At 37.1% G+C, this 24,924-nt stretch overlaps 1 protein-coding gene across 1 annotated transcript in view; it reads left to right on the forward strand.

The window, feature by feature from the left end:
* Positions 1–24,924, forward strand: part of LOC103028918 (peroxidasin) — an 88,309-nt gene that overhangs the window by 37,844 nt on the left and 25,541 nt on the right. The window contains exons 6-12 of the mRNA XM_007257326.4: positions 4,443–4,514; positions 5,309–5,478; positions 11,956–12,073; positions 13,743–13,912; positions 15,778–16,050; positions 16,423–16,539; positions 18,045–18,203. Coding sequence (XP_007257388.3) covers positions 4,443–4,514; positions 5,309–5,478; positions 11,956–12,073; positions 13,743–13,912; positions 15,778–16,050; positions 16,423–16,539; positions 18,045–18,203 — 1,079 coding nt within the window. The remainder of the gene's footprint in view (positions 1–4,442; positions 4,515–5,308; positions 5,479–11,955; positions 12,074–13,742; positions 13,913–15,777; positions 16,051–16,422; positions 16,540–18,044; positions 18,204–24,924) is intronic.

Consider the following 24,924-nt stretch of genomic DNA (forward strand, 5'->3'; position numbering starts at 1 on the left):
ACGACCTTATATTTGCTCTCAGATTCCTGTAATTCTGTAAAGCAGTCCCTTGTGATTGCTCTGTGAAAAAAACACTGTGATTCATTTTTTCATGGTGGTGTATTAGAATTGGCTTCACGTGGAGATATGGAGTCAGCTGTGGTCATCAAAACACCAGACTGTTTTCTTTTGAGCTTCAAATGTTTGTTAATTAAGTGTTACTTTTTACATATTTGGTATTCTTAGTGGTAATCCTTATTTGTTGTTTATTTTGTAAATTCCAATTACAGTGTAATCTAAATATTTTTAATATTCAGATTACAGTAAAATGACTAATAATTTCTGGAACAATATGTTTTCCAAAAAATTAACTTTGTGTGTTTTGTCTTTTAAAGGTGCCAAAAATGCTTTTATTTTTTTGCAGTTAAAGATGTTGTTTGATTTATAAATAGTAAGTGTGTAACTTGGGGTTGGGGTAAAAGCTCAGACACAGTTTTATTATATGTTTCTAATTACCACCTAGAACTTTTAGTTCAGAATTTTAAAAAGCTGCCTTTTCCTTTTTTTGAGAGGGCTCATAAAAAAACAAAAAACAAATTATAAGCTCTACTTTCATTCCCTGGTTCTCTGGTTCATTGCCTGGTGGCGTATGGAGGTGATTTGCTGCTCTCCAGTATCAACAACACAGTTTTCTTCATGTCAGCTTTGACTAGGGGTTTTGCCAGGGGGCTGCTATTATGTACATTTTGGTGTGTGCATAAAACAAGTCAAGACTGTTACATCACAGTGCTGAGGTTTTGAGTTTGGCCTGTTTTTCAACACTCCATTTGGTTACGCCATATTTATCAATTCCATATCTATGCTCTCATTGTTTCAACTATACCAATAAAAATAGCTTTCGGCATTTTAGGGCATCTTTATATTACAAGTACATAAATGTATGACCCATTTCACAGCTGATCCAAAAATCTAAATCTAATCTAAAACTTCTCCCACTAGAACTAGAAATGATTTTGTGTGTAATGATCAAAATCACACATTCATTCCCACACAGCAATCAATTTTCAGTCTGACTAGCTGGAGACACATTTGCTTATGAATACTTGTAAATACATGTGGCTTTAAACTCCGTTGGGATACAATCCAGATACTAGTCACACAAAGTGTCCAGGTGTAAACAGGGTCAAAGAGTTCAATTTGGATTCTATTTTCATTGTTCAGTTTAAAAAACTCTAAACAATAAAAAGGACAGCTGGTGTTTTGAGATGGTGTAATAAAAAACAGGTTTGTTATTCTTTGTTATCTGTAAGATTGTTCTCTGCTCAGCTGGAATTGGTAATTGTTGTAGCTCAGGGTTTTTTTTTGTCCAAAATTATACATGAGTCAGAGTTGCTAACTCTGTAAGTATAACAATGGAGATGATGATTGGAAGCAATTCTTCCATTTTTCTCCTCCCTCTCTCCCTCCCCTTCCTCTCAGGCTTCATACCAGATGTTTGGAGTTGGGTGGCTGATCTGGAGCCCTTTTTTCCATTACTGTTTACGGGCAGAGTTTTGGAATTTAGCCATTCACGTTTTTGGAGTCTCTCTGAAAGCAGAATGGAGGAGCCACCTGGGTTTGCACAAAGACTGAGGGATCTGGCAGTCTCCCAGCTGCAGGATAGCTTCTTTTTTTTTGTAGAGAATACACTCGGCAATGGCAATGGGTCATCTTCAGTGACGAGTCCCATTTATGTCTTGGTGAAGAAACCAGACAAAAAACAGTGTTCGGCACCATGTTATACGTCCAGAAGACCTGGCGTCATGTGTGTGGATAAACTAAAATGTGTAAATAATGTGTAAATAAACTAAAATGATTTGAGGAAACCGATTGCCTTAAACCATTTAAGATTAAAAACTCAAACAATTTGAGCATAAAGTTTTTTTTTTTTAAATGAGTGTGAATAACGCACATAACCATTGTTATATAGAATTTAGTAAATCAAGTGACTTGTGCTAACCATGTTCACAGTGTAATTGTTAGTTTATTTAAGTATTTTGGATTCATGTGCACTGAAAACCCCCATTAAGTTAAGTCTACTCAAATCATTTTTTAGGTTATTCTTTGCCTCAAATGAATTAAGTTTTTAAAACTCATTTTTTAGTTAATTTTAATACTGTGTGGAGTTGAACAAACGTTCATTCTCAAAATGATTAATTCACATAAATTAGCTATAGAGTGAACAGTATTGAGAGCACAGCCAATAGAGAGTTACTGAAGCAGCTCAGAAACATGATACTTGTTCTTACAGCCTACAACACAGAGGCCAAGCAGTTATTAATGATATATGAGCTACAAGTTTATCTAAGGTAGCACAGGGGAAATCACTACACTGATGGTGAGTTTCCGAAAATAGAGGACACACCCAGTATGCAAAAAGATTGTGCCAGAAGCCAATAGAAAAGAGTCTGTTAATGGCAACAGACTAAACTCAGTTATTATAAATTGGTTCAACTCAAAGATCTCCATTTGGATGGATATAACAGTTGTGTCAACTCATTAAAATCAAGTATGTCTGCCTTAACAGCCTTTACACAACTCCAGCAAATCAAGTAGAGTTAACTCATTTACAATGATTAAAGTAAAATAAATAGGCTGTAGTTTATTAAAACTTCCTATCAAACAACATCAACTTATTTCATTTGAGGAAACCGAATGCTGCAAATTAAGTTACACTAACTCAAATACAAATGCAAGAAGGCAACACATAACTTTTGAGTTAGTTTGACTTTATCAGCATAAGTGATGCCAAGTTTAATATTTAAGTTATGTTAACTTAATTAGTTCAGTAAGGAATGCAGTTAGGTTTTACAGTGTACCTTTTCTGAATGCATGTTCTGGTGCACTATTCCAACAGGCTAATGCTCATCCTCATACTGCTGCTGTCTCTGATGAGCCATATCACTCTAAATTTTAAATTATTTATTGTTCTGAATTACCTTTTTATTTATTCTTATTTATTTCTGGGGTACAGCTATTTTTGCAACTGCTTCTTATGATGCTGAGTGTAAATTGCTGGTGATGTAGGTCAGTGTGTCTCAGAGAATCAGAAAATTCACACAGATAGTGTCTCTTATTTCAGGCTGTGCTCAGTAGGAGATGGCACAGATTGTCATTCAGTTCAGAGTCTGGTCGTCTGTTTTTAATATCCTCGTGGAAGAACTGATGATGGATGCTGTGAAGTGTTCCAGAACATGTTTGGTAAAGAGTTGACAGGGTTCCTTATACAGTCTCTGGGAAAGTCAGTCATATTTATTCCTGTATAATCTCAGAGGACTGTCCTTCCGGAGAGCGTATAGTCATCACAGCTGAGATTAGACCATTGTCTAACTTCAAAAGAGCTCCCTGAAGCTGATATCCAGCAGATATCTTAAAAAGGCATATGCTTCTGATGTAGGAGACGAACCGCTAAAGGTCGGGGTAGAAGTAGAAGTCTGTTTTTAGCCTGTATGCCAAAATTAAAATATGAGATATACTACTGATCAAAAGTTTTAGAACATCCCTATTTTTTTAGTTGTCCAGTAGCAGTACTCTATAGACCAGACAAGCTGCTTCTTTATTTTCTCATCTTAGAAATGGTTTTGTTACTGCACTTCTTAACCTGTCAGACCTTTAATTCTTCTCTTTACTGCTGAAACTGAGACTTAGTCCACTAAGCTGTTGCCATGTGGGTCAGCCAGACCTCTTGCTTTACCAGTTTTCTTCAGTGTCCAAGAGTCTTAAGAAAAGACTGGTACTTTTAATAGTTAAAGTTTACTGTGTTTCTGTGTCTTTTCTAGTTACTATAGACAAAGGCTTTAAAAATGGTTGTTTCTTTTATTTATTTCCAAAGCTCAGTTTATTTCCATTGCTACCCACCAGCTGTTAACCAGTAAGCTGTTTGCTAAAACAAAAACGCTATTTTTTTAACAATATATTATTATTATTTTCTTTTTACAATGTGTTTACAATGTACTATTTTTTACACAATACTAAAAATCCTTTTTTTCTGTTTTTAGTTTATTTCTTTTCCCTGACAATTTTTGGACAGCTGCTGGTTATTTACTGAACCTGAAGAGCTGAAATTGCGAAAAATAAACTGAAGAAAAAAGTGTCTGGATTTTCCTACCATTACTGGTTATTGACTGGAGCTTAAGAGCTTTAATGGAAAAAATAAACAGAAAAATTGGGGTGTTTGAAAACGTTTTAATAATAATGTATATGCAATGCTATTACAGGTTCCAAATGCATCTGAATACCAGTAGAATTACCAGAATTAGCATTAGAATATGTTATTCCAGATATATCCACTGTAATTCTCACTATGGCAAATCTTGTATTGTATACTGCTCCACAGAAGAAGAAAAACATTTTAATTTCACAGAATGTTGACAATGTCCACAATACATAAACTACAATAACCACTTTTTGTCCATCTTTTGCAGGTTTTTGCACAACAACAGAATAACACACCTCACACTGGGGACCTTCTCCCATCTGCAGGCTATGAAGAGACTGTGAGTGCTAATAACGGACAATACCATTGACCAGAAAACTGTACTGTGTCTTATTCTGATCCATATTTTTCAGATGTTGAAATTGTTCAGTGTACAAAGACTTGAACAAAGAAGAAGCAGCATTAAACATCATGGATGAATGTTATTAACAGTATTTTAATAGACACTTTAATATAATTTAATATAATTTAATAGACATTTTAATATAAACACTCTGTGAGTTAAAATAGTTCCATTGCTGCTCTGTTTGTAGCTGTGCTGTTTGGCTTGTAAGCGCTGCATCATTGCTAGGTTAACAGTATGTGGCAAAGTAATACATGAAGAGCTTCTGTTACAATGCATTACCAGCTGATCATGTCATTCATAAAACGCCTCTCAGCCAATCACAATGCAGGGTCGGAACTAACTGTGGTATAATTACTTACTTATTTTATATTTTATTGCATCTTTATCTGTATCTTCTTTTGTAAACTGTGTGTTTCTATCTTCTCTTTTGTAACTTCTGTTTCTGTCTGTCTGTCTGTTTATCTGTCTGTCTGTCTGTCTGTTTGTCTGTCTTTTAATAAAAAAACCTTTTAGATTTTTTTATTATTATCATAATTGTTTACATTGGAAGATTTCTTAATTTGAGCTTCTTTTTTTTTTTTTTTTTGTAATATTTGTTTTTGTTTTAATAATAATTTCCATAAAATTCTTATCTTAAACATGTCAGAACTTAACTTGGGACTACTCTGTAATCCAGCCCTAGCTGATAAGAACTTCAGTTAGTCATGTGTGCCTGTGTGTGTGTGCAGGCGTCTGGACTCAAACACACTGAACTGTGACTGTGAGCTGCTGTGGCTGGCAGATCTACTGAAGCAATACGCTGAGTCCGGTAACGCCCAGGCTGCTGCCACCTGTGAATTCCCGAGCCGACTGCAGGGACGCTCTGTAGCCACACTCACTGCTGAGGAGCTCAACTGTGGTAGGTCCTAACAAATACACAAACACTGACATGGTGATGGTGTATAGGGCTGTACGATATATCGTTTAAGCATCGGCATCACAATGTGCACATGCCCAAAAGTCACATCGCAGGATGTTCGATGTCACGTAAAGAAATTGAATCAAACACTTCATTTTGCAATGTTTAGATTTTTGACACAAGAAATAGATGCACAGCGCTGTCTCTGTGTCTGTGTAAGTGACAGGCTGTTGCTGCTGCCTGAGAAGTGCAAGGGGGAGGGGTGCAGGAATAAACACGAGGCAAGCGCATGACCTCCATCCACATGGTTTGGCGCGTGCTTCTAAATGCATGTGTCGAAAGCTGTGCACCTCAGTCCAGCACAGTTTTGCACAGATATTTTCAGTTACAGCTGAATTCATGCTTTTAATCCCTGAAAAAAATGCTCTTATTTACCTTTTTAAAAACCCATTTAAATGCCTGATTAAAGGGCAGATTACTGTAGTTTTCTGATTACTGTTTTTCTCGGGATTTAACTGCTCGGCGCTGACTCAGCTCTTGATCGGTCCGGACACTTGGGTGGGGGGCGGGGCTGGTGATGTCATGAGCCCTGCATTGTTTAATATCGCAATATATATCTATATACCGAAAAAAGAACATTTTCAATTACATTTTTTTCCAATATCGTGCAGCCCTAGTGGTGTATGAGGTGTTGGTGTGTGTTGTGCTTGTATGAGTGAATCAGACACAGCAGCAGTGCTGCTGGTGTTCTTCACTCACTGTCCTCAACTCTATTAGATTACACCTATAACTCTACACATATACCTATAGCTGTTCCACCTTGTAGATAAAGTAAGGTCAGAGACAGAAGCTGTGTTATCTGTTACTGCAGGGTTTGTGTTGGTCATCTTCCAGTTCTTTATCAGTGCCCACAGGATGCTGTTGGTGGTCTATTCTCAGTCAAGGAGTGACACTAAAAGTTGTAGGATCAATCGTATGGTTTAATTTGCCCTGTAGACACTATGGTTTTGTGCATTTTGCTTTTCCAATGCTGGAATGATTTACAGTGCCCTCCATAATTATTGGCACCCCTGGTTAAGATGTGTTCTTTAGCTTCTCATAAATTGAGTTTTGTTCAAAATAATATAGGACCACGATGGAAAAAAAGAGTAAAATACAACCTTTAACTCAAGTGAATTTATTCAGTAGGAAAAAAATCCCACATTAAGAAATAATTATTTAACATCAAATCATGTGTGCCACAATTATTAGCACCCCTGATGTTATTACTTTGTACAACCCCCTTTTGCCAACAAAACAGCACCTAATCTTCTCCTGTAATGTTTCACAAGATGGGAGAATACAGAAAGAGGGATCTTTGACCATTCCTCTTTGCACATTCTCTCTAAATCATCCAACGACCTGGGTCCTCTCCTCTGCACTCTCCTCTTCAGCTCACCCCACAGGTTTTCAATGGGGTTGAGGTCTGGGGACTGAGATGGCCATGGGAGGAGCTTGATTCTGTGTGCGGTGAACCATTTCTGTGTAGATTTGGCCACATGTTTAGGGTCATTATCTTGCTGAAAGACCCAGTGACGACCCATCTTCAGCTTTCGGGCAGAAGCCACCAGATTTTGTTTTAAAATGTCCTGGTATTTTAGAGCATTCATGATGCCATGCACCCTAACAAGGTTCCCAGGGCCTTTAGAAGAGAAACAGGCCCACAGCATCACTGATCCCCCGCCGTATTTCACAGTGGGCATGAGGTGCTTTTCTGCATACTCAGCTCTTGTGTTACGCCAGACCCACTTAGAGCATTTGTTGCCAAAAAGCTCTATCTTTGTTTCATCTGACCAAAGCACACGGTCCCAGTTGAAGTCATAGTACCGCTTAGCAAACTCCAAACGTTTGCGTTTATGATTGTGAGTGAGAAATGGTTTCTTCCGTGCATGCCTCCCAAACAGCTTGTTGGCATGTAGATAGCGCCTGATGGTTGTTTTGGAGACTTTGTGACCCCAAGAAGCTACCATTTGTTGCAATTCTGTAACAGTGAGCTTTGGAGAACTTTTTATTTCTCTTATCATCCTCCTCACTGTGCGTGGTGGCAAAATAAACTTGCGTCCTCGTCCAGGCTTGTTTACCACTGTTCCAGTTGTTTTAAACTTCTTAATAATTCCTCTGACAGTAGATATGGACAGGTGTAGGCGAGTAGCGATTTTCTTGTAGCCATTGCCTGACTTGTGAAGGTCAACACACATCTGCCTCACTTGAATGGTATGTTCCTTTGTCTTTCCCATGTTGAAGATAAATGGCCTCTGTGTCACGTCATATTTATACCTCAGGGAAACAGGAAGTTGTGAATTACTAATTAAATTTTCCTACATACTCTGATCAACTTCGTAAACTACTGTAGAAGTGACAGAAATACTTTTATTAAATTTATTTCCTAAGAATTGTTAGGGGTGCCAATAATTGTGGAACAGGTGATTTTATGAAGAATAATTATTTCTTAGTCAGGGATTTTATTTCCCCCTTAAAATTTACTTGAGTTAAAGGTTGGACTTAAGAACACATCTTAACCAGGGGTGCCAATAATTATGGAGGGCACTGTATATTGTGCAACCCTACAGTATGCAAGGTAATTAAAACTGAACAATAGCATTTAAATCCCATGACTTTTTCTTAGCATCTGATATTCAGATTTCCTCACAGTGTAACAGATGCTGCAGTGGTTTGGTAGTAGGGTGTGTAAGAATTGAGTTTCCAGATGTAACACTGTAGGGATATGAAGCCTCCTACACACTGACTGACTCTTCTACCAGAGCAAGAAGTAGTGGGTCAAATGCAAGTCCCCAGGTCTCTGGCATCTGCTAAGCAAATGAAGGCCAAGCCTACAGGGCTTTCTCTGGAGGCAGGGGTTGACAACAGCTAAGCAGGCCAGCCATTGGATGAATTCATATCAGATTCATCTCAGATGTGACCTTAGTTATTTTCTTAAACTAGCAATGTTTTTTTTTTTTATTATTCCTAAAGCCGTTTCTTCATGTTTCATTAAAAAAGAACAAGCAGCTCCCAGGTAGTTAAATGTAATCCACATTTCTGCTTCAAACAGAGCCGTATTCAGGAACACACAGCGGTTGCCCATTTACTACAAGGCGGCCGCAAACCACTGTAGCTAATTTGCTAGGCAGGCTTGCCCATGCTTGTTAGTGTAATCCATCCCCTAATGTCTCCATAGGCTCTATAGTGGAATGCCTCTGAACACCATTTCACTTCCCCCACCCTTCTCAGGGACAATACACAACCAGCTCCAGCAGCTGTCAAAACACTACGGGGCTCAGCGAGACGCTGCCACCCTGGCAGACGGCAGGCCAGTGTCGCGGCAGGCTGGTGGCAGCTTGAGTGTGACTGGCAGGCAGGGCTGTAATTACACCACCATACAGTGTTAATGTGGTGCGCAGTAGTCTGTGGCATGTTAACATGGTAGATCTGGAAGGATTTTACAGTACTGAGCTGAAGCTTTAGCATCTTAAGGTGTTATGCCACATGCTATTAAATTAATCTTTATTTTTATTACTTTAGATGTGTTTGCATTTAATGATTAGCCCTGTATTAGACCCACCCTGTGTGTAAGACCACAATTTAGTTATTTACTACAGTACTCATAACTACAGTACTAATTAATGAATAAATAACTAATTATAAACATCAGTTTCATAGGTCCTACAGTACAACTCTGTTGAATGCCACCATTCCCAATAGTTTCTTCATTAGGATTAACAGCTAAATAATGAACATATAATTTAAGGGGTTCACATCTCCTCAAACCGCAATTATTTCCCTCTATCTCAAGATCCAAATATATCTCAGTAGACATTCTGCATTGACCAAAAACAGTAATCAATAGTTTGTGAATTGCAAAAGCTTGACCCAGCAGCTTTTTTCTTTTTTCTTTTTCGTGGGTAGATAGTCTTAACAAATTTGACAGCCACTGCTTTAGGCACCCAAGCTTTATATCTAAAACCATTTATCTCTAATAACTTCATTTCAGATCACATTAGAATAGATGCAGGTAAAAATAAATATATTTAAAAAAGTAACAATTTCTCATTTTTCGAAGAAAGCAGTTGAGTTCTTGTGAGGTTGTTTGTAGAACAAACAAAGGTTGGTTCCAGATTTCTCTTGGATGCCCTCAGCCAGTGCCTCAGTGTATGTGTTTAATTCCATCAGCAGCTCCAATAAGTTAACATCATTAAACATATTTATATACAGCTCTGGGGGAAAAAAATTAGACCACTTAAAAATGATGAGTTTCATTGATTTTATCACATTGAAAACCCCTGGAATATAATCAAGAGGAAGATGGATGATCACAAGCCATCAGACCATACTGAACTGCTTAAATTTTTGCACCAGGAGTGGCATAAAGTAATTCAAGCAATGTGTAAGACTGGTGGAGGAGAACATACCAAGATACATGAAAACGGTCTCAAAGCTCTGCATCTTTTTTGTTATTTAAGCCATTTCTCATTTTCAGCAAATAAATTCTCTAAATGACAATATTTTAATTTGAAATTTGGGAGAAATGTTGTGCATAGTTTGTAATAAAACAACAATGTTCATTTTACTCAAACATATACCTATAAATAGCAAAATCAGAGAAACTAATTTATAATCTAAAGTGGTCTCTTTATTTTTTTTTCAGAGCTGTATGTATATAATTGTTAGTCAAATAAAAGGCTTATAAGGACAAGACAAGATGCACAGTGTTACAACAGCAAGGAATATCAAGACAGATACAAGTTGTAAGAAAATAAGAAGATTTACATCTCAATTTTCTACATTCATTTGCACATATGAAACCTGTTTGGACATGTAGATATTGCACATTGTTATGACTGTAATACGTATTAAAAGTTAGCGCTAGTATTAATTCTTACTTAATTTGATCGTATATCTAATAAGTGATACTATAGTGTTTTGCAAAGTTTATTGTGGAGTGATTTGTTAGTTTTTGGGGTGAAACTATACGTGTATAGTGCATGCAGTAACACAGAGAATACAGTTCAATCTGTTGTGGTAATTTCACAAGCTCACATACTGTGAGGTACAAACTGTGTTGCAAACTAAACTGTGACTTTAGTGTAAAGTTAGGCCCCAAATAAGTTAGTGTTTTGTTGCTGTTATTTATTTATTTTTTTCATGTACAATTCTCTGCAGCTATTATATGCTAAATGTTTAATTTATTCTGAAAGAACTACAGTATATTTCTTTCCTCGCTAAATATTTTTTCTCTGGTGAGAAGGAATTACAGTAAAATTGACTTTGGAATAAAAAGCAACCACAAACCTGTACCTTCTGTACAGATTCTGAAATGAGCAGAAACATTAGCTTGGCATTAGCAATGCTCCTGTTCAGTTTCTCCTCAAACAGAGTTTGATTTTGCCTTTCACTCCGTAGTTCAGTTGTTTCAGGCTGTGTTAGCACATGCTGTAATGGATGTAATGACATTATTGCTGGGAAAATCCCTGCATTTAACACACAGCAGTTGTCAGCATGTCCACAGTCACCAGTATTCTGGTGTTGAGCCAAGACATTATGGTCGCCCTGTCAGACGGCCAGGGGAGTTCTGTCCAGCTGGCATGGACATCCTGATCACCAAGCAGTCAGCCAGTCTTCTACAGAGTGATTCTTTTTTCTGTACACGGCAAAAACTGGAGAGTTGATGTTCACTTTCAGAGTGTAATTTTTAACCAGTTCAGGTTTAAATGGTGTTCAGTGTTGGAGTTATTTGAAATAGTTTCAGTGTTAACCTTAATAAACAAATATACTGTAATAAACTCCACAAAAAAAATTATCAAACTTTGCCCACTTATTTGACTTCTTTGGTTGAAGACAAGAAGTCATTGGCACCCTCTTTACCTATATATACACCTATAGAATCTAATCACATTTTGTTTGTCGCTGTGTTGTAGGTCATTAGAGCAAGTTACCATTGTCTTTGCTGTAAATGTGACTGGCAGTGCACTGAAAACTGCGATGCAGTAACTCTGGTCTGAAAATGGAAAATAGACTGGCAGATAGAAGGCATGGACATTTTTAAATGTTTTAAATGTTTGAACTATTTTAAAACTGTTAATTTAGCTTCAAAGAGTGTGAAGCTGTATAAACTCTGAAAAAGAGTTCAAATCAACTCTGTTGGAGAGGATACAAAACTTGATAATTTTGTAGTGTACCTACACTCTGTCTCTGAAATAATTTTAGACTTCTAAGTTGGTTTAAAACTTTTAAATATATTCTTCACACTTTCACATCTCATTTAAACACTTTTATTAAGATACATTCATTAAAAGCTTATTTTGGGTGCCATAAATGTGTCAAATTCAACTACAATTTTCCTTCATTTTTTTCTTTTCTTTTCTCCACCCCTGCCCCCTCTTTCTTCCCCATTTTTTACTGACCTTCCCCCACCCCTCTCCCCGCTCTCGCTGTGTGTAGAGGTGCCCCGGATCACGTCCGAGCCGCAGGATGTAGACGTGACGTCAGGGAACACAGTGTACTTCACATGCAGAGCAGAGGGTAATCCCAAACCTCAGATCATCTGGCTGAGGAACAAGTAAGGGCAATGTATAGCCTAATATTTTCACTTTTGTTTAAAATAATGTTCAGTACCACAGACACCAATTCACATTGCATATTTGTTACAATAATATCAGCTATTGTAATTTACAAATTTACCCTTAACATCCTTGATTTTTTTAACCAAGCTCTCCCTGAGTGTCCAAACAGCAGATTTAAACATCGATTGAAACCCACCTCTCCTGAGAGAAGTCAATATTTAGTAAAACTCTGTTGCACTTACTGTTTTGTTTTTTCCATTGGTTTTGCATAGTTTACCGATCTCTACATTAAAGTTTTGCAATTGTAGATTTGTTTATTTTCTGCTAATTGTTGCAGCAGAGTTTAGTGTATGGCTCATTTCTGGTAGTATCAGTACTCAAAACTATTTGGAACAGTAATCGGATATCAATATTTATCAAGATAAATAAGAACTTTAGCAATAATCCAAATATCCTATCAAATCACAGTATCTACCCAATCTAACTAGCACAGTGCCAGCCATTCGTTATCCAAAATTAAACAGTTAATATTGCTAGTTAGCAATTAGCCAGTGTCCATGGAGCTAATCCACGATATTATGTCTTGAGTCCTCAGGACAAAAAAAAAAAGGAGTAATTAAAAAAAAAAAATGAATACAAAATACAAAACTAATATGTATACTAAAAAATAGTAAAGGGCATCCAGTTTTCTATTTTATTTGTACTATTTTATTTTATGCAGACAGGTAAATATTTACATCTCATATTTAAGCATTTTAAGCAGAGCTGGTGTATTTCATTATTAGAGAGAAACATATTTCAGCTATTAACGTAGAACTTGCTGGTTGAGTGTCTTAATGTAGACTTAGAGTCTTGGAGTGTAGTTACTCTACATATATTGGACATATTTGAGTAGCCTAGAACCTCCTAAAAAAGAAGCTCTGGCATATGTGACCATCTTCTATAAAGGCTTTATCATTTTTATGTAAATAAAGGTACATTAAACTATTAAAAAGGGGTTGAAAGAGCTATACACTACTTAAAGTTTCTGTTACTGATTTATGTTCAATACAGGAAAATTTTGTCTGTAGCCTGGCATTGTTAGTGCATTGCTTTGTACACAACAGGCAGTGGCTATTATACTGTCCATACCAATATCAGATTTACATCATATCGACTGAAATTAAGTAATATATTGTGATATAGTTGTGCAAGTTGCATGTAAAAGAGTTGTGTAAGTTGCTCTTAATAAGAGAATATGCTAAATGCTACTAATTTAAATGTAAAGGCTAATATTTATCTAACAAACTGGCCCACAGTGTACCATTATGGACATTTGTAGTTTGTAGTTCTCTGTAGAGCCTAAGACAAAATCTGTCAATACATTTAAAAAAAGGAGGTGCTACAGTTCTTTGAGTGATGGCAGATAAGAACCATTTTTAGTTGATAACGAGAGAATTGTGTAAGAGGTCAATGTAAAAGTTCTTTATAAATATCAAACATTTGCCACACTCACTGTACCCTTACAAAAATTATATTTATGGACCAAAAAAAAATTTCTTTGGCATCGCTCACAAGACCCTTTATAGCACCTTAATGCACAGGCATGTAGAAAAAAAAAGGGCATTGTTAATGGACAGTACTACCCATCGTTTGAATTGATCTCACGTTCCTCTGTTTTGACAGCAATGCCCTGAACATGAGAGATGACACCCGTCTGAATCTGCTGGAAGATGGCACGCTGATGATCCAGGACACGAGGGAGACGGATCAGGGCGTGTACCAGTGCATGGCCAAAAACGTTGCTGGCGAGGTGAAAACCGGAGAGGTCACCTTACGCTACTTCGGGACACCATGTGAGCCCCCTCCCTCCCTATCTCTCTCTCTCTCTCTCTCTCTCTCTCTCTCTCTCTCTCTCTCTCTTTCTTTCGATCTGTCTCCTATTTAGATCTTGAGATTCGCCTAATGCCTAACAGATGTTTAGCATTTCCTGTTTGTGCCTCCAGCTTCACTGTATACATTTAACTGTCATCCCATATAGGTCTTATTCCAAGTCTGTGTAAAGTTCTTCCATCTTCAGGCTGCCAAATGATCTTTAACATTATATAATCCTCATTGCTCAGATTCCATCTTTTAAGTCTTGATGCTTCTCATTGGTTTGTTAGTAATCCATATGTGACGTTAGTGAGGACAGACCCGTCCCTGAAATGACTCACATGCTATGCTACTGGGGGGTGGTTAAAAAGTTGCATGGCCATATAAAGAGATGACAGTCAGGTTTTAAAAAAGCTTAGAAATTAAACTAATATTAATAACAATAATAATAATAGTAGAGCGATCTGAATAAATATTTATGTTATGTACTTAAATTTACAGCATTATATCAATATAACAGTCAAATTGTGACACAGCACTTATACAATATAAGGCACTTTGGTAAAACTTTACAATAAGGCCTAGAGCTTAAATCAGACTCAGAAAAATCCAGACCGATCCTACGCGAGCCTGTGCATGTTCTGTCTGAACCAGCCCACCCTGTGAGCCCAAGCCTGATTTAAACTTTAGTAATTAAGGTGTTAAAACTTTACCTTTAACTACAATTCTGAGTTGTTTGAATGAGCAAAATCTGTTCAGAATAATGTTTATGGGCAATGCAACACAGAAGAAGCATAGACCTGTTATTATTGCAGAAAACTATTTATTAAGAACGAAACTCCAAATCAAGTGTAATACAGACGAGTGGAGGAGCTGGTGTGTGCACTGTGCAGGTCAGAGCTGTGTGATCATAACTTTATAACTTATCTGCAATTTTTTTTTAAGATCACAGTGTGATTTATTACTTTGCTATATTATAAAGTGACCACGCTGTAGCTTTATATACACTAAAATAAAAATAGCGTTCGGGGTGGTTCGGGGTTGGCTCTGGCTCAGGCAGAGAATCTAAAAGCTAATCAACAGGCCTCTTTAATTAACAGTTATAACTACAGGCTGAAAGTCTTTTTAATTAGCATATGTTAAGACATTAAAAATCATTTAAAAAAGGTGTGACTAATGTCTCAATGTATTATTTACAGTATGCTTAAGCAATACTGTCTTAACTAGTGTCAATTAATAAATAACTAGATGAGACATTACTTAACTGTTTAACAGTGTTTATTGCTGTCATTAGTACTGCTATTTGAAGTACCCTTATTGTAAAGTAATATATTATTTGTACACTGTCAGATCAACTTACAGTGATAGGTAGGCTTGACAGCGAAATTTGCTTTTTTTTTTTTTTTTTTTCAATTCGATTGATGCCAAATGTGGGTCAGATAACCTCCTGATGATATGATCAAGTTCATTTTATATGCACCTTATGTGCTTAAAAACCTTTTTACTTGAATTGTGTTTATCCAGATATAATCCTAATACTCAAGATACATGTGACATGTGAAGTTACTAGGTGTGAACAACACAAACTTATATTATATTATATTGTGTAAGATGTTTATTCTAGGTCCCCGATGTGTTTATTCCCATCTGCAGTTTACAGCAGTTAGACCGTAGGGCCATTTTAGAGCTGTGAAATTACACTATAAAAAAGCACTTCATCATTTTAAGTTTCCTTTTAAATGTTTTACAGTGCAGGCTTATGTCCACAACAGTATGATTAATAGTGCATTTAATTATTCCAGTTTTTATTGATTGATTATGCGTTTTTTTGTCCTGCTCTGTGTAGCTCGGCCCAGTTTTGTGATCCAGCCTCAGAACACAGAGGTGCTGGTGGGAGAGAGCGTGACTCTGGAGTGCAGCGCTGCAGGACAGCCTCAGCCGCGAGTGTCCTGGACCAGAGGAGACCGCAGCCCCCTGCCCAACGACGCCCACATCAACATCACCCCCTCCGGAGGACTCTACATCCAGAATGTCAACCAGGCTGATGGGGGACAGTACACCTGTTTCGCCAGCAACAACGTGGACACCATTCACGCCACCGCGTACATCATAGTGCAGGGTATGAGCAGCCTATTAAAACAGCACATTACTATTACTATTATTTTATTCACATTTTTATTTGTATTGTTTTTTTCTTTGTTTGTTCGTTTAGTTTTTCAAGCCAAGAAAGGATAATATTGGTATTGGTTTCATGTAATAATCAATATCAGTTAATTTCTTAATTACTTTTCTTGTAATATGTGTATTATATCTTTATTAAAGTTGCTCTGAAGTGCTGTTCATCAGTGGGAACATATATGCCAACAAGATAAAAGAAAAAAACGAAAACAACAAAGGTTCAATTCTGTTTACTCTCTCACTTCTAAAACTACTGCTGATTTAGTCTAACTATAAATCAATTGCACTTTTCTGTGTGTGTGTTTCTCCCCAGCTTTCCCCCAGTTCACAGTGAGCCCTCAGGACCAGTCTGTGCTGGAAGGACATACAGTGGACTTCCCCTGTGAGGCCACAGGCTACCCTCAGCCGGTCATAGCCTGGACACGTGGAGGTGAGACTTTTATATCTGAGACTCCTAATGATATTCACTTTTTAGGTTCTTAAGGTCTCTGTGTACAAAATATAGAAATTCTACAATTAGAATTATTCATAAATACTATATATAGAAAGTTTTTAATTTTTGATGTAGGCATTTAATTTGTGTCACAAATGTTTGTATTTAATCACAGAATTAAATACATAGTGAGTTGTACAGGGGTTGGACAATGAAACTAAAACACCTGTCATTTTAGTGTGGGAGGTTTCATGGCAAAATTGGAGCAGCCTGGTGGCCAATCTTCATTAATTGCACATTGAACCAGTAAGAGCAGAGTGTAAAGATTCAATTAGCAGGGTAAGAGCACAGTTTCGCTCAAAATATTGCAATGCACACAACATTATGTGTGACATACCAGAGTTCAAAAGAGGACAAATTGTTGGTGCACGTCTTGCTGGCGCATCTGTGACCAAGACAGCAAGTCTTTGTGATGTATCAAGAGCCACGCTATCCAGGGTAATGTCAGCATACCACCAAGAAGGACCAACCACATCCAACAGGATTAACTGTGGACGCAAAAGGAAGCTGTCTGAAAGGGATGTTTGGGTGCTAACCCGGGTTGCATCCAAAAAACATAAAACCACGGCTGCCCAAATCACAGCAGAATTCAATGTGCACCTCAACTCTCCTGTTTCCACCAGAACTGTCTGTCTGGACAATAAATTATTGTGGTCTAAAACCGGGTGTTTCAGTTTCATTGTCCAACCCCTGTACATTTATACAACACTGTGCATTTCATTCTTTTTAGATTAAGTACAAATATACACCAAAAAATAAAAACTGTATAATTTAATTTAAATTAAAGACAGCTGAATGATGTTTCTACATAGCAAGGATGTTCTGCTTATTCAGTTTATTGAATTCAAATAAATAGAATTTGGCTCTGTAAACTACATACACATGTGTTATTGATTACAGTGATGTTTAAATTCTTTTAAATTATTGTTATTTGGTGCCGAGGGATCCAGCAATCTAAAGTGCTGCCACTATGATCTGGAGATCGCTGGTTCAAATCCCGGTCATGCAGCTTGCCATCAGCTGCCAGAATCCTGAGAGAGCACAATTGGCCTTGCTCTCTCTGGGTGGGCAGATGGCTCTCTTTTCCCACATCACTCCTAGGGTGATGTCTATCAGCACAAGGCGTCTGTGAGCTGATGTATCGGAACCGAGTCGATGTGCTTTGGTCCGAACATGCTGTGATACTACTCGGAAATGCTGCATCAGCAGCAGTTTAAAAAGAGGCGGTGGCTGACTTCACATGTGTCAGAGGATGGCATGTACTAGTCTTCACCCTCCTGGTGTTGTGGGTCACTTGTGATGGAGGATATACAGCTGAGAAGTAGCTGAATGGATGGACAATCGGCCTAGCTAAATTGGGGAGAACATTTTGGAAAAAAATAGAAATAAATCTTAAAATAAATAAATAAAATTTTATAAATAAGTTTCATTCTCCGTTACAGGCAGTCCTCTCCCAGGTGACAGGAGGCATGTGGTCTTGTCCACTGGCACCCTGCGTATTTCCCGAGTGGCCCCTCACGACCAGGGCCAGTATGAGTGTCAGGCCGTCAGCCCTGTAGGAACCGTTAGAGCAGCTGTGCAACTTAATATCCAACAGAGAGGTAAGATTTAATCCTCAACCCAACAGCCTTCTATCAGCACTGCAGCAGGTGACCTGAAATACCGCTATATTTACTAATATTTACATGACCTTAAGCACACGCCATACTCCTGACTCTCAGCTGTGTTTCATAAAGAGAATGTTAATTTAAACTAGTATATATTTATAACAGTCTAACACACTTTTTATTTTTGTATTTTTTTTTATTAAAATATGAAAACGTATAAAATAATAAAATATATATATTTTTTAGATGTTTCATTAGACATAAACGCATCAGAGAGGGGAAAGTGTCCCAATACACACCATGTAGAAGTGCAAATGTGTTTTAAGAAAAGAAAAAAAAATGTTTTTTTTTTGTTTGTTTGTTTTGTTTTTTTTTTCCCCCAGGTAACAATGTGTGTGAATCAGAATAGGCACCAACTCTTTACACTAAGGGTACTTTAAATAGCATTACTTATGACCGTAATAAACATTGTTCATTGGTTAATTAACGTCTCAACTAATTATTAATTGGCACTTGTTAAGATATTAAAAATCGGGCAGTATTAGACAGTTAGAAAACGTAGGTATGCTGCTGTGTCTTTCCCTTTAGCCCATTATTTCAGTCCAGTTAGTTACAAATAAATAGAAAATAAATTGTTGTAATGAGCCCATTGTAATGAACCACTGTTGCCTATTTTTGTGTTTACTTTTCTGTGTTTGCCACACGTTCGTAAAACACAGTTCAGGCTCTTCTTTTTTAGGTTGTTGAAGTTACAGTAGTCTCTGAAATTCTCTTTATGACACAACACTAAATAATTCACAGTAGTTACTGCATTAGGATCCATAATTGGATAATAAACCTAAGGATTTTGGGGGTTAAAAACAATACTGAAATGAGGCCAAATAGTGTGCATACACTGTACAGGCCCAAATTAAAAAACGACTAAATTAATAACTGTGCACAGTGCACCAAACAACATAATACTCCCTGCTGTGAGCCAGGTTCTTACTGAGGCTGTATAAACAAAACAATAGCTGTAACAGAGTCTTTCATAGATGCTGTTTTGCCAAAAACTGTGTCCAGTTCCACCTACGCTCTTCTTGCCAGCGCCTCATGATTCATGCGTATTTAACAAGTTTCCCATGCACTGAGGTGAATGAACAGCAAAACATTATTTCATTCCTGATGAATTCCGGTCATAGAAATGCATTAAAACGACCTTGTTTCCTGAGCTCAGCCCACACACAACATATTTTACTGTAGTAAATCTGATTACATCCTAAATTACACCAAATATTACATTACAGGCCTGTTTCATGACCCAAACATGTTCTAGATGGCTGATCTTTCACAAATTTCTCCTTCTCTCTATTCAAGTATGATTAGTAATAGAGTTTACTGGAAAAATGAACTGAATGCCTTTTTAAACCATGACTGCTGTAATTCCCTAAGCTGTTAAGCATGAAGGCAGACTTTTATTTACTGAGAGGACCAATGAAAAGAATGTCTCTGTGTGCTTTTTCCATGAAAGCTGAGTCTCAAGCAGCAGGGGTTTGATTCGCTTGGCTCATAACCGTTCAAGTTTATGGTTCCAGTTTGTAATCTAGATTGCCTAATAATGTCTTGTTAATCAGGGATGGAGACAGTTTTATAATATATGGTGCATCCTAAGTGTTTCTCAATGGTGGGACCCTGTGTCACTTACTAGATGGCCTTTTTTTTTTTTTTTTACATCCCTGGCCTTTAAACAGCCTGAGTCTGCCACTGATGTGGTGCAATATGTCTGCATTCCATTTATCCCCAATGTAACGATCAGAAATTCTTTATCATTGTTAGCATTGTTCCAGATTACTATTTGCTAACTTATTGTGCAGTGTTTTGTGCATCCAAACAGCATGGAAGCACGTCCACAGACTGGGTTGTGCATGACTGATTTAACAAGACATTAGTAGATAGAAGTTGTAATAAACTGTATAGTAATATTAAAGTATCTTGGATACTGAATTAGGGGTTGGTGAGGCTCTTCTGACTTTCCTTGTAGACAATCTGCTAGTAAGAGCATTCAATTCCAGTTAAAACGAGTAAATTCTCTGCCATCAGCTGCCGGAGCCCCGAGAGAGCACAATTGGTCTTGCTCTCTCTGGATGGGTAGATGGCGCTCCTTCCCTTTTTTACTCCTAGAGTGATGTTGATCAGCAAAAGGCGTCTTTGAGCGTCTGCATGTTATAATATTGAAATTAACAGCTCTGGAAAAAAATAGACCACTTAAAAATTATGAGGATCACAAGTCATCAAACCAAGCTGAACTGCTTACATTTTTTCATCAGCAGTGGCATAAAGTTATCCAAAAGCAGTGTGTAAGATTGGTGGAGGAGAACATGCCAAGATGTATGAAAACCAATTAAAAACCAGGGATATTCCACCAAATATTGATTTCTGAACTCTTAAAAATGTATGAATATGAAATTGTTTTCTTTGCATTATTTGAAGTATATTTTTTGTTATTTCAGATATTTCTAATTTTCTGCAAATAAATGCTCTAAATGACAATATTTTTTTTGTAATTTGGGATAAATATTGTCTGTAGTTTATAGAATAAAACAACAATGTTCATTTTACCCAAACATATACCTAAAAATTTCAAAATCAGAGAAACTGATTCAGAAACTTAAGTGGTCTCTTAATTTTTTTAGAGCTCTATATCGTAGAACACAACATTGCAATGTCTTTCCAATATCATGCGGCCCTAGTGCACGGCAGAGCTTCTCCAGGACTTACAATCCCCAAGCATTACTTGAATACGAGCCCACCAGTACAGAAAAATGGACCTCCTCTTCAAACCGTGACCCATGTAATCCCCCAAGCTGTTCGCATGAAGTCAGGCTCTCATTCCAGAGTGGACCGATGAAAGAAAAGGCTCTGCTGGTACTGAGAAAGTGTTGAGGTTCAGCTTTCACAGAGTCAGGGGGCTTAAAGGCTGACAGTTGAGGGGAGGCAGGGCTCCGAAACCCTCAAGCTAATTTGTAGACACAAGGAAGGGCTGCAATTACAACAACAATGGCCCCATAAAGTCTCAATGACAGACATGTGGCAGGGTCCCTCTGGGTGCCTTCAAACCACCTCTTAGCTGAAATTACAGGCCTGTGGATCAGCCCAGGAAAGCACACAGCTTTGTAATTCCCTCATGACAAGATGTTTTCCATGTAGTAATGGCTGTTAACACAAACACCAAAGTGCATTCTGCGTAATGCACGCCTTCATAAACGTAAACCAGGGCAGGGGTTCCGCCCACGGGGACACAAAGTGGGGGTGGGAGGGAAAGAAAAAAGAGGGTGTGGCCTGGCTACAGGTACAGTGCCTGTTCACTTATGGTCATAAATGTCTGAAAACATGTTATTTTCTGCTGTTTGAAACAATTAAATTCTAATATGTCTAAAAACCTGGTTGTAAAGAGTAGTTGTGTATGTAATTAAACTTGTTTAGGGTATCAGTGTTTCTGTAGTGTTTAAGGTTCCTCTCCCTGTGCCCCCGAAATACCACTATTGGTATAAATAATGCATGCAGGGAATGCTCTACTCACTTAAAGTAACCATATATATATATATATATATATATATATATATATATATATATATATATATATATATATATATATATATATATATATATATATATATATAGAATATCCTCAAGTCAAAGGAGGATACTCTAGATTCTAAAATAGCAACATTAATAATAATTATAGCTATTAAAACAGTGTATTACTATTTTGGTAATTAGAAGTTCTCAGCAACATCATAGCATCCATGTAGCAACACCTTAGCATTGAATAGCCATACCACAGCAATCACATAGCAGCAACAACTTTGGATACCATAGCAAACACCTTGAATACCATAGCAGCCACCTATTAACCACTTAGCAACGACATAGCAAGAATCCTGGATAACATATCAACCAACAAGGAACTATTTTGCAACCACTTAGCAGCATCTATAGCAACCATCTTGTATAATATAGCAACCACCATGCAACACAAAAACAACCAGATAGCAGCACCTTAGCATTTAACTGGCAATAACTTAGTAACACCATAGCAACCACCCTGGATAACTTTGGATATTATATCAACTACATGAGAACCACTTAACAATGTCTAAGCAAACACCTAGTAAAAACGTAACAACACCATAGCAACCAGCTTGCAACCACTTAGCAACACCGTAGCAGCCACCCTGGATGACATATCAACTACTTGGGAACCACTTAACAATGCCTAAGCAACCACCTAGCAACGACTTAGCAATACCATAGCATGCATTTTGCAACCCGCTAAATTAACACCACTGGTTCTGCTATCCAAGATAGTTGCTATAGTCTTACTAAGTGGTTGCAAGGTGGTTGCTTAGGTGTTGCTATGTTATCCAGGGTGGTTGCTGTGGTATTATAAGTGGTTGCAAATATATATGGCCTTAAAATAATATTACAATATTTCATGGTATTTTCGCGATAACTATACTCTTCCCAAGATGAAAAAAAAACACTGAATTAATAAAATTATTTCAAGAATACACTACTTCAACAAGATTCAAAATTTAATTATATTATTGAATACAATGATACGGCACACCCCTAACTGAGATATTAAAAAATACAAAACTCTCAACAGATTTGTAACAGAAGTCAATGATCCAGAATTTCATGATACTAATAATAATGCACTCCAAACATCTTCATATATCCAGAAATAAAGTAAAATAAAAGATAATGGACAGATATAATATGTTTCTAGTAGATATGTATTGGAAAATGATAACAGTTTGCATTTATCTTTAGCTAAAAACAGCAAAAAGCAATACCCTGATGTGATAATTAGGGGTGGGTTATTTGGCACGATATTTCAGGGTATAATATCATTCACGATATTCGAAAATATCAGCGATATTATTGCATACGATACAATATGGCACACCCCTAGTTGCAAGGTGTTTTTTTTTAAGGTTTAGTTATCTGCAGTGTTGGGAGTAACGGCGTTAAAACTAACGCTGTTACTTTTTTTCAGTAACGATAATCTAACTAATTACTCTGACTGTAACTATAACGCCGTTACCATTTCCCACACCCCGTTACTGCACGTTACTTTAGCCGCTCTATGAACTTTTTTATTTTTACTTCATTTTGCCCTGGTTAACCCCTTCTCTTTCCGGTGAACTTGAGCTTCTGGTCGCTGTGCCTGTGGGTTGGCGTGGTGAAGTGAGGCACAATTGTGACGATTTGCATGTTCTAATTAATTCAGTGATTGCCGTGGACAGCCCGAGTTCCGAATTAAGGACGTTAAGCTCTTTTTAGCTGCTCCGGTTTTTGTGGTGCTGCTGCTTTCTCTTTTAGAGTTTAAATTCTCTGCCAGAACCCGACCTGACCTGAGGACCGACCCGAAATCGGGCTCCTATTTTTATTTTATATAAAGCTCTGTTGTGATAATCACAATGTAGCTAAGTAACCAATTATTATTGTTCACTAAAGCGAACGAAATAGCGAAAACTGAAAGTGAAAAACATTTGTGTTAACTGAATCTAATAAAAACGGTAATTAAAAGGAAAAAACATAACTATCTCAAACTGTATTTTGTGTTTATAAAACTAACTAAAACAAACTGAAATTACAGATAGAATACCCTCATTTTTGTGTTTAATATATGTATAAGCACTGTTGTACAACGCAGTTGTACAGCGGGAGGTGTTGTGCCGAGCGAGCGGCACCCCGTGGTCCGTTAGTTCTTGTGTAAAGCGCTCGCGCTAGCAAGCCCACCCTAAAAACAAATTAAAACTTACTTAACAGAAAAAATAAAAACAAAATAAAATTAAACTATAATAAAAATGAAATATGTAATCACGTAGCTCTGGGCGCACGTGAACGCCTCCGCGTTTGACTTGCAGCACTGTGTGTAGCTGTTCTTAAAAATTATTTAAATTAAATAATAGTTCTATGCTTCTATGTTACAGTGTTATTTAACATAATTGTGATCATATTTCGCTCATTCAATCAGCCCGAAAACAGACAGTTTATGGGGCGGATCGGGTCGGGCTCATAATGACAGTTTATGGTTCGGGTTGGGTAGGGCTGGGGCAGAACGTGCACGGGCTAGGGCTGGGTTGGGTCGGATTTTTTGGGCCCGATCTAAGCTCTATTCTCTTTTGGTGAAGCTGTTATATTAATACCATTTTAACGGGCAATAAATTGTTGTTTTTGTCCATTATTTTGTTTTATATATACATATTTCTTTTGAGTGTGGCTTGGTTTGTTTAATTTCATCCCCAGATGCGTTTTTCCGTTTTTTTCAGTATTACAAGTTTTAGTAATTTTTTTTGGTTGTGTGGAAAATTTCGTTTTATTTTTTTGAAATTCGTTTTTGGGTTCATTTTCGTTTGTTATTTTTCTAATAATAATAGTAAATGCATAATTGATTTCCTTTTTTTTGACGGGCGAATAATAAAAAGTAACGCGATAGTTACTTTTACTGGTAACTAATTACTTTTATAGTGGAGTAACTCCGTTAGTAACTCAGTTACTTTTTTGGAGAAGTAACGAGTAACTATAACTAATTACTTTTTCAAAGTAACGTGCCCAACACTGGTTATCTGGTTGTTATCTGGTTGTGTTGCATTTTAAATACTATTTTGTTGTTTTGATGATCCTCTGTTTTTTCTGTCGTATCCAAAATCTCAGATTAAAGCTG

This window comes from Astyanax mexicanus, chromosome 14 (genome assembly GCF_023375975.1).
Source record: "Astyanax mexicanus isolate ESR-SI-001 chromosome 14, AstMex3_surface, whole genome shotgun sequence".
NCBI classification, from domain to species: domain Eukaryota; kingdom Metazoa; phylum Chordata; class Actinopteri; order Characiformes; family Acestrorhamphidae; genus Astyanax; species Astyanax mexicanus.